Raw genomic sequence first — 11,332 nt, 5'->3', positions numbered from 1 at the left:
TTCCCGATCCACAATAACCACTAACTGGATTAAAAACTTTAATAGACCGCAGAAGTCACGTGTACCAAGATTGATAAATCCGAATTATCCAATCATGGTACTAAACAATTGCCATGTGTACAAGTTATCACATGCAATTAAATACAATTATTAGATATAGACTGTGTGATATTTAATATCACATTATTCAATGCAATAAACTAATTGCCCGATTAATAAATTGACTAAATAGCTAAAACATTGAGCACACACTTTCTTGACAAAATTACATAACAAGTAGCAAGTGTTTAAATGTTTTTATATAAAAAATATATGTTTAAATAAATAAAGTTTTCCCACAGAATTCTGGCATTTAAGTTATTAATTAATAGTCACCAAACGAAAATCAGTCCATCACGAAAAGTTTCAATGCACGACTGCCAAGGGCTGCTAAACAAGATGACCGGTCGCCGCTCCTTCATGCCTTGTTGACGTGGTAACTTCTGACGGTGCTGGACAGGAGATACTCTAACTTCGAGTTCTGAAGATTGTGCGTTGATTCCCAGTTTATATAGGCATCTGAAGACGTGTGCAACAGAATGCACTCCACAAGAACATCGTGCAGAACTCATAACTTACGATGTAAAGTAATTCGCCGACCAATCAAATCATTCCAAAAACGAAAAGCCACCAGACAGGTGCTCCACGGATCACGGTCTGGCTATACGAACAGACAAAAACAAAATGTCAGCCACCTTGCCGAACACGTCTGCTCTCCAGGTAAGTCATTATTTTATTATTTCAGCACGCCGTCGTTGTTTAAACACATGATAGGACATAATGAGATATGTCCGCCACAGTTATATTTTATTCTCTCCAGCCAGCGAAACACATAGTCTTCCATATTTTTACTTGAATTTTCACCCGACGATAAAAACGTCCATATTACATAACCCAAAGCCAGATTTAACTTAAAACCAGATTATCATAACATCTCCCCCCAATTTTTTCAAAAATATTGTTTTAATAAAACAAAATTTTTTATTCATTATACACACTTGGGAACACATTCATATGGTCAGTATTATAAATACCATATCATAAAATAACTATATATAAAAATTTTTTTAATTTTTTTACATACACATTCCTACAGTAATTCTTATCTATATACAAAACCTTACACACTATAGGAATTGCATAACACTAATCTTCTTAATGCTTATATTTTCCACTAACCTAACAATTATCTCAATTATTTATTCCATTCTAGATAAAGCATCTGCTACCACATTTTCCTTTCCCTTTATATGGCATATCTGAAGATCGTATTCCTGTAACTGCAAAGACCACCTTAACAATCTTTGATTTTTATTTTTCATTTTATGTAAAAACACAAGGGGATTATGATCAGTCCAAACGATAATTGATTCAATTGGGTTACACACGTAAACCTCAAAATGATCCAAGGCCAACAACAGTGATAATGTTTCCTTTTCAACAGTTGAATATTTATTTTGATGACTATTGAACTTTCTAGAAAAGTAAGCGACAGGATGAAATACTCCTTGTTCATTGCATTGTGACAAAACTGCACCAGCTCCAATATCGCTAGCATCTACAGTCAATTGAAAAGGTTTCCTAAAATTGGGTGCCATAAGCACAGGTTTACTTTTCAATATGTTTTTCACACTATTGAACGCATCTTGACATTCTTTGGTCCAAATGTATTTAACATTTTGTTTGAGTAAATTTGTTAAAGGGAAAGTAATTATACTGAAATTTTTACAAAATTTCCTATAATACCCAGCCATTCCTAAAAATCTCATCAACTGTTTTCTTGTTTTAGGTACGCCGAATGCATCAATGCTTTCAACTTTGGCCTCAAGTGGCCTTACTTGCCCTTGACCAACCACATGTCCAAGAAAAACAACAGTAGCTTTAGCAAAATCACTTTTACCCAAGTTCACAGTCAACCGGGCTTTAGAAAGTCTACCAAACAGTTCCTTGATTTGACTAATATGCTGATCCCAACTATGACTATAAACAACAATATCATCAACATAAGCCTGACATTGTTCTAATCCAGAAATGACCTGATTAATCATTCTTTGGAATGTAGCCTGAGAATTTTTCATTCCAAATGGACAAACCAGATATTCGAATAACCCATCAGCGGTTACAAACGCAGAGATTTCTCTGGCCCGTTTAGTTAATGGTATTTGCCAGTAACCTTTCAAAAGGTCAAACTTGCTAATATACTTAGCAGTTCCTAATTTATCAATGCAGTCATCAATTCGTGGGATAGGAAACGAATCTGATTTGGTCACAGCATTAACTTTGCGAAAATCTGTACAGAACCGTACACTACCATCAGGTTTAGGAACAAGTAAACAAGGAGAACTCCAGTTACTAAAACTAGGTTGAATAATGCCGTTCTCAAGCATATAATCTATTTCTTTTCGGATAAGTTCCTGTTTTTGTGGATTAACTCGATAAGCATGTTGCTTAATTGACTTGGAATCACCAACATCAACATCATGTTTAATAACATTTGTTCGACTAGGAACATCTGGGAAAATTTGGCTAAATTCAGAAATGATTTGTTGAACATCACTTTGTTGTTTTTCACTTAAATGGCTGATTTTTAAATGAAGATTCAACAATATCCTCGAATTTACCAATTTCGGCTCAACTGGGTTAAAATTATCATCTTTCATCTTATCAGAATCTATCCCTGAAAGAATTATTGTATTAGCCAAGACGTTTTCCCGATTATAATATTTTTTAAGCATATTAACATGGCAAAGCTGAGTTTTCTTTTTACGATCAGGAGTACGGATGACATAATCAACCGCACTGATTTTTTTTTCAACAATATACGGTCCTTGAAATTTTGCACTTAATGGTTGATTAACCAAAGGAAACAAAACTAACACTTCTTCCCCGGCATCGAAAGATCTATCTCTAGCTCTTTTATCAAACCATGTTTTCATTTTATCTTGACTATCGGATAACACATTTCGGGATATTTCTCTAACTGTTTGCAATTTTTCCCGCAAATCAATCGCATATTTCAACACACTAGTTTCACTTTTTACCTCCGAGTTTGTCCAAAACTCGTGTAACATTTGTAATGGACCACGAACTGAATGTCCATATAACATTTCAAAAGGAGTGAATCCCATGGATTCGTGATAAGTATCTCTAATCGCAAACATCAGCAAATGAATACCTTCATCCCAGTCTTTACCCTTTTGCCAGGCAAAACTTTCGAATCATGGATTTCAAAGTTCCATGAAATCGTTCCAACGCACCTTGGGTTTCAGGATGATAAGCAGAAGAAAAATGATGTTTAATGGCCAATTCATCCATTACTTGCTGAAACAATTTCGAAGTGAAATTGCTACCTTGATCAGTTTGAATGAATTTCGGAAATCCATATCGAGTAAAGATTTTAATCAATTCCTCAACAACTGTTTTAGCTCTAATATTGCTCAGAGGTATGACTTCAGGAAACCGTGTATTTTTACAAAGAACGGTCAATAAGTATTCTTTACCATGAACAGTGCGAGGTAAAGGACCAACGCAATCAACTATAACCTCACTGAAAGCTTCATTAACTGCGGGAATGGGTATCAAACTAGCTGGTTTAATACTTTGATTGGGTTTACCAACAATCTGACATGTTTTACAGGTTAAACAATACCTAACAACATCACGATGTAAATGCGGCCAATGAAATTGTTTCAAAATCCTTTGATACGTTTTACGTACCCCTGAATGACCTGCTAATGGACCATCATGAGCTAAACTCAACAGTTTTCCGACAACTTTTAGGAACAACGATTTGATGCATCACCTGCCAATCATTATTCTGTGAATGTTTATCTCGAAACTTTCTCATTAAAACACCATTTTCGAAATAATAGCCAACTGGTTCTTCATCCAACTCGGATTTTTCTAACACTTCCTTTGAAAGGATTTGTAATTCACTATCAGCTTGTTGCTCAAGAATAAACTGATCATGGTTAAGATTTAAAATTAACCTATCATTGTCATCTGGTAACTGTTGCAATATTTTTTCTTCTTCTGGGTTACCTACTTCATGGTCAAAACATTTTTCCCGATCTGAACCATTTTCCAGATTTGAACCTAATTCGGGCGCAGAATCATGACCAATAAAAGTATCACCTAAATCAGAAATATCCCAATTTTTATTGGCAACCTCATTCTCAACCCTAATTTTCCTGTGCAACTCTTTATTTTGAGACCGAGTTGTAACACATGCGGGAAAGATGTTATCAATCACATCAGATAACTTTTCTGTTTCAACATCAGTTTCAGGAATTTCAGTCATAATGGGTACAGGAATAACCCTTTCCTGAGCTACATCATTCCCTAACAATAATGATACACCCGCAATTGGTATATGGCTAACCGCTGCTACCACAATACTGCCTTTAACCAAATCACTATCCAACTCGACAGTATGTAACGGACTAGATATAGTACCTTCAACTGTGGACAAAGTAATATACTCGCCCAAAAATGTGTTGTCCTTATCTAACAATTCTTTTTCAAGTAAGATTGTTCGTTCAGCACCAGTATCTCGCAAAATCACTATAGATTGTTTCACATCACCATCGTGTGATGTAACCACATGACCAGAAGTCAGAAATGGTTCAAACCTTGGATTTCTTTTCTTAACCCTAGATAACGCATCTTTAATTTGACATTTTGAATTCAAAGGTTCAGACAACTGAGATACAAAATGTGTGTGCCCAGAACGATTGCCACTTCCAAGATCATATTTCAATTTCCGGCAATCACGTCTAATGTGACCCATTCTTTTACAATAAAAACACTGGAGTGATCCCGAATTTTTCTGATCTTGAGATTTACCCATATCTCGCGGTGTATTATTATTCCTAACTGAACCATCTCTACTGCTTCCACTTTGTTTGAAAGTATAACTTTGTGACTTCGGTTTATTACTGAAATCAGGTTTACGGTTTGCTAAAACAAATTTATCAGCCATTATAGCTGCCTCAGCTAATGTACTTGGTTCAAGAACCTGTAAGTGAATTACCACTTCTGATGGCAAACCTCTCATAAACTCTTCTATAAGAATGAGTTCTTCTAATTTCCCACAATCATTATTCACAGACTTTGAACTACACCATTTCCGAAATAACCTTTCTTTTTCTTTGGCAAACTCTAAATAAGATTGTCCACCTGAAATCCTAAGATTTCGAAAATCTTGTTGGTACACCTCAGGCACCTTTTCATAGCTTCATTATCCACAATAACCACTAACTGGATTAAAAACTTTAATAGACCGCAGAAGTCACGTGTACCAAGATTGATAAATCCGAATTATCCAATCATGGTACTAAACAATTGCCATGTGTACAGGTTATCACATGCAATTAAATACAATTATTAGATATAGACTGTGTGATATTTAATATCACATTATTCAATGCAATAAACTAATTGCCCGATTAATAAATTGACTAAATAGCTAAAACATTGAGCACACACGTTCTTGACAAAATTACATAACAAGTAGCAAGTGTTTAAATGTTTTTATATAAAATATATATGTTTAAATACATAAAGTTTTCCCACAGAATTCTGGCGTTTAAGTTATTAACTAATAGTCACCAAACGAAAATCAGTCCATCACGAAAAGTTCAATGCACGACTGCCAAGGGCTGCTAAACAAGATGACCGGTCGCCGCTCCTTCATGCTTTGTTGACGTGGTAACTTCTGACGGTGCTGGACAGGAGATACTCTAACTTCGAGTTCTTCTAATTTCCCACAATCATTATTCACAGACTTTGAACTACACCATTTCCGAAATAACCTTTCTTTTTCTTTGGCAAACTCTAAATAAGATTGTCCACCTGAAATCCTAAGATTTCGAAAATCTTGTTGGTACACCTCAGGCACCTTTTCATAAGCTCTTAAAATAGCAGCTTTAACTAAGTCATATGACGAAGAATCATCAACAGAAAGCGCTGCATAAGCCATTTGTGCTTTACCTTTCAAAGCAGATTGCAACAATAAACACCAATACCGTTTTGGCCATTCAGCCCCAAGAGCTATCTTTTCAAAACAATCAAAAAATTCATCAACTTGATTTTCATTAAAAATAGGAACCATCCTAATATATCTTTGTGGATCAAACTTGCTATAGTTATCCAACTCTCTACTTTTAATATCCCTATCGAGAGATCTTTGTGTTGTCTCCCATTCTCTATGTTTTTCTCTATCTTCTCTCTCCAAATTTCTTTGTTCCCTCTCATTTTCTCTCTCCAAATTTCTTTGTTCCCTCTCATACATTAATTGTTCTCTCTGAAAGTCCAACTTAAGTTTCAACATAGCTAAACTATCTTCATTATCAAGTTCAACACTACCAATTTCCCTACCAGTATACACCTTTGAATCTAACTGAATTTTACTTTCTGCCATATTTCTTAAGAAATCTATCACCAACGATTTTATTTCAGCTTTCTTCAAACCAATGTCCAACTCTAATCCTACGTGTTCAGCAATTTCTTTCAACCGTGCTACAGTTAAATAATTTATCTCAGTTTCATCTAAACTAGATATAAAATTATCAACTACTTGTTCTACTGAACATATGCTATCCATGTGAACTTGATTATGTAATTGTCAAAACGTGTGCTCAAAATAAAACTCTAACTAGTCAACTATTATCATCTATTCTAATAATCAAAATAGATCAATTTGTAATCTCCTAATACCATCCAAGGACATATATTACAAAAAAGATCCCGGACGAGCCCCCATTTGTGACCCATTCTTTTACAATAAAAACACTGGAGTGATCCCGAATTTTTATTGGCAACCTCATTCTCAACCCTAATTTTCCTGTGCAACTTTTTGTTTTGAGACCGAGTTGTAACACATGCGGGAAAGATGTTATCAATCACATCAGATAACTTTTCTGTTTCAACATCAGTTTCAGGAATTTCAGTCATAATGGGTACAGGAATAACCCTTTCCTGAGCTACATCATTCCCTAACAATAATGATACACCCGCAATTGGTATATGGCTAACCGCTGCTACCACAATACTGCCTTTAACCAAATCACTATCCAACTCGACAGTATGTAACGGACTAGATATAGTACCTTCAACTGTGGACAAAGTAATATACTCGCCCAAAAATGTGTTGTCCTTATCTAACAATTCTTTTTCAAGTAAGATTGTTTGTTCATAAACTGTGTTGAGTTTAGCTCATGATGGTCCATTAGCAGGTCATTCAGGGGTACGTAAAACGTATCAAAGGATTTTGAAACAATTTCATTGGCCGCATTTACATCGTGATGTTGTTAGGTATTGTTTAACCTGTAAAACATGTCAGATTGTTGGTAAACCCAATCAAAGTATTAAACCAGCTAGTTTGATACCCATTCCCGCAGTTAATGAAGCTTTCAGTGAGGTTATAGTTGATTGCGTTGGTCCTTTACCTCGCACTGTTCATGGTAAAGAATACTTATTGACCGTTCTTTGCAAAAATACACGGTTTCCTGAAGCCATACCTCTGAGCAATATTAGGGCTAAAACAGTTGTTGAGGAATTGATTAAAATCTTTACTCGATATGGATTTCCGAAATTCATTCAAACTGATCAAGGTAGCAATTTCACTTCGAAATTGTTTCAGCAAGTGATGGATGAATTGGCCATTAAACATCATTTTTCTTCTGCTTATCATCCTGAAACCCAAGGTGCGTTGGAACGATTTCATGGAACTTTGAAATCCATGATTCGAAAGTTTTGCCTGGAAAAGGGTAAAGACTGGGATGAAGGTATTCATTTGCTGATGTTTGCGATTAGAGATACTTATCACGAATCCATGGGATTCACTCCTTTTGAAATGTTATATGGACATTCAGTTCGTGGTCCATTACAAATGTTACACGAGTTTTGGACAAACTCGGAGGTAAAAAGTGAAACTAGTGTGTTGAAATATGCGATTGATTTGCGGGAAAAATTGCAAACAGTTAGAGAAATATCCCGAAATGTGTTATCCGATAGTCAAGATAAAATGAAAACATGGTTTGATAAAAGAGCTAGAGATAGATCTTTCGATGCCGGGGAAGAAGTGTTAGTTTTGTTTCCTTTGGTTAATCAACCATTAAGTGCAAAATTTCAAGGACCGTATATTGTTGAAAAAAAAATCAGTGCGGTTGATTATGTCATCCGTACTCCTGATCGTAAAAAGAAAACTCAGCTTTGCCATGTTAATATGCTTAAAAAATATTATAATCGGGAAAACGTCTTGGCTAATACAATAATTCTTTCAGGGATAGATTCTGATGTTAAGATGAAAGATGATAATTTTAATCCAGTTGAGCCGAAATTGGTAAATTCGAGGATATTGTTTAATCTTCATTTAAAAATCAGCCATTTAAGTGAAAAACAACAAAGTGATGTTCAACAAATCATTTCTGAATTTAGCCAAATTTTCCCAGATGTTCCTAGTCGAACAAATGTTATTAAACATGATGTTGATGTTGGTGATTCCAAGTCAATTAAGCAACATGCTTATCGAGTTAATCCACAAAAACAGGAACTTATCCGAAAAGAAATAGATTATATGCTTGAGAACGGCATTATTCAACCTAGTTTTAGTAACTGGAGTTCTCCTTGTTTACTTGTTCCTAAACCTGATGGTAGTGTACGGTTCTGTACAGATTTTCGCAAAGTTAATGCTGTGACCAAATCAGATTCGTTTCCTATCCCACGAATTGATGACTGCATTGATAAATTAGGAACTGCTAAGTATATTAGCAAGTTTGACCTTTTGAAAGGTTACTGGCAAATACCATTAACTAAACGGGCCAGAGAAATCTCTGTGTTTGTAACCGCTGATGGGTTATTCGAATATCTGGTTTGTCCATTTGGAATGAAAAATTCTCAGGCTACATTCCAAAGAATGATTAATCAGGTCATTTCTGGAGTAGAACAATGTCAGGCTTATGTTGATGATATTGTTGTTTATAGTCATGGTTGGAATCAGCATATTAGTCAAATCAAGGAACTGTTTGGTAGACTTTCTAAAGCCCGGTTGACTGTGAACTTGGGTAAAAGTGATTTTGCTAAAGCTACTGTTGTTTTTCTTGGACATGTGGTTGGTCAAGGGCAAGTAAGGCCACTTGAGGCCAAAGTTGAAAGCATTGATGCATTCGGCGTACCTAAAACAAGAAAACAGTTAATGAGATTTTTAGGAATGGCTGGGTATTATAGGAAATTTTGTAAAAATTTCAGTATAATTACTTTCCCTTTAACAAATTTACTCAAACAAAATGTTAAATACATTTGGACCAAAGAATGTCAAGATGCGTTCAATAGTGTGAAAAACATATTGAAAAGTAAACCTGTGCTTATGGCACCCGATTTTAGGAAACCTTTTCAATTGACTGTAGATGCTAGCGATATTGGAGCTGGTGCAGTTTTGTCACAATGCAATGAACAAGGAGTATTTCATCCTGTCGCTTACTTTTCTAGAAAGTTCAATAGTCATCAAAATAAATATTCAACTGTGAAAAGGAAACATTATCACTGTTGTTGGCCTTGGATCATTTTGAGGTTTACGTGTGTAACCCAATTGAATCAATTATCGTTTGGACTGATCATAATCCCCTTGTGTTTTTACATAAAATGAAAAATAAAATCAAAGATTGTTAAGGTGGTCTTTGCAGTTACAGGAATACGATCTTCAGATATGCCATATAAAGGGAAAGGAAAATGTGGTAGCAGATGCTTTATCTAGAATGGAATAAATAATTGAGATAATTGTTAGGTTAGTGGAAAATATAAGCATTAAGAAGATTAGTGTTATGCAATTCCTATAGTGTGTAAGGTTTTGTATATAGATAAGAATTACTGTAGGAATGTGTATATAGTTATTTTATGATATGGTATTTATAATATTGACCATATGAATGTGTTCCCAAGTGTGTATAATGAATAAAAAATATTGTTTTATTAAAACAATATTTTTGAAAAATTGGGGGGAGATGTTATGATAATCTGGTTTTAAGTTAAATTTGGCTTTGGGTTATGTAACCACAATACTGCCTTTAACCAAATCACTATCCAACTCGACAGTATGTAACGGACTAGATATAGTACCTTCAACTGTGGACAAAGTAATATACTCGCCCAAAAATGTGTTGTCCTTATCTAACAATTCTTTTTCAAGTAAGATTGTTCGTTCAGCACCAGTATCTCGCAAAATCACTATAGATTGTTTCACATCACCATCGTGTGATGTAACCACATGACCAGAAGTCAGAAATGGTTCAAACCTTGGATTTCTTTTCTTAACCCTAGTTAACGCATCTTTAATTTGACATTTTGAATTCAAAGGTTCAGACAACTGAGATACAAAATTTGTGTGCCCAGAACGATTGCCACTTCCAAGATCATATTTCAATTTCCGGCAATCACGTCTAATGTGACCCATTCTTTACAATAAAAACACTGGAGTGATCCCGAATTTTTCTGATCTTGAGATTTACCCATATCTCGCGGTGTATTATTATTCCTAACTGAACCATCTCTACTGCTTCCACTTTGTTTGAAAGTATAACTTTGTGACTTCGGTTTATTACTGAAATCAGGTTTACGGTTTGCTAAAACAAATTTATCAGCCATTATAGCTGCCTCAGCTAATATACTTGGTTCAAGCACCTGTAAGTGAATTACCACTTCTGATGGCAAACCTCTCATAAACTCTTCTATAAGAATGAGTTCTTCTAATTTCCCACAATCATTATTCACAGACTTTGAACTACACCATTTCCGAAATAACCTTTCTTTTTCTTTGGCAAACTCTAAATAAGATTGTCCACCTGAAATCCTAAGATTTCGAAAATCTTGTTGGTACACCTCAGGCACCTTTTCATAAGCTCTTAAAATAGCAGCTTTAACTAAGTCATATGACGAAGAATCATCAACAGAAAGCGCTGCATAAGCCATTTGTGCTTTACCTTTCAAAGCAGATTGCAACAATAAACACCAATACCGTTTTGGCCATTCAGCTCCAAGAGCTATCTTTTCAAAACAATCAAAAAATTCATCAACTTGATTTTCATTAAAAATAGGAACCATCCTAATATATCTTTGCGGATCAAACTTGCTATAGTTATCCAACTCTCTACTTTTAATATCCCTATCGAGAGATCTTTGTGTTGTCTCCCATTCTCTATGTTTTTCTCTATCTTCTCTCTCCAAATTTCTTTGTTCCCTCTCATACATTAATTGTTCTCTCTGAAAGTCCAACTTAAGTTTCAACATAGCTAAACTA

The 11,332-nt window shown here is 35.0% G+C and overlaps 1 protein-coding gene across 2 annotated transcripts; it reads right to left on the bottom strand.

Moving 5' to 3' along the window:
* Positions 1-3,250: 3,250 nt before the first annotated feature.
* Positions 3,251-6,807, bottom strand: LOC121367339. 2 transcript variants are annotated; one of them, XM_041491444.1, is made up of 2 exons: positions 5,884-6,807; positions 3,251-5,208 (listed from the first exon to the last, which is right to left on the bottom strand). In XM_041491444.1, exons 1-2 carry the CDS (start codon positions 6,641-6,643, stop codon positions 3,782-3,784), a joined length of 2,187 nt encoding a protein of 728 aa, XP_041347378.1. In that variant the 5' UTR covers positions 6,644-6,807; the 3' UTR covers positions 3,251-3,781. The 2 variants fall into 2 exon arrangements, with proteins under 2 accessions (XP_041347378.1, XP_041347377.1); XM_041491443.1 differs by having other exon boundaries at positions 3,251-5,263; positions 5,939-6,807.
* Positions 6,808-11,332: the final 4,525 nt, after the last annotated feature.

This window comes from Gigantopelta aegis, chromosome 3 (assembly GCF_016097555.1).
Source record: "Gigantopelta aegis isolate Gae_Host chromosome 3, Gae_host_genome, whole genome shotgun sequence".
Lineage (NCBI taxonomy): Eukaryota > Metazoa > Mollusca > Gastropoda > Neomphalida > Peltospiridae > Gigantopelta > Gigantopelta aegis.
Note: the sequence above shows the minus strand (reverse complement) of the source record. Positions and strands in the feature narration are given on the sequence as shown.

Bases quoted from the DNA above. Each gene is read 5' to 3' on its own strand.
- LOC121367339 (XM_041491444.1), bottom strand. From the start codon at position 6,643: ATGGATAGCATATGTTCAGTAGAACAAGTAGTTGATAATTTTATATCT. The intron at 5,209-5,883 runs CTTATTTAGAGT...CAGGTGGACAAT, and splicing joins TAGGATTTCAGGTGGACAAT to CTTATTTAGAGTTTGCCAAA.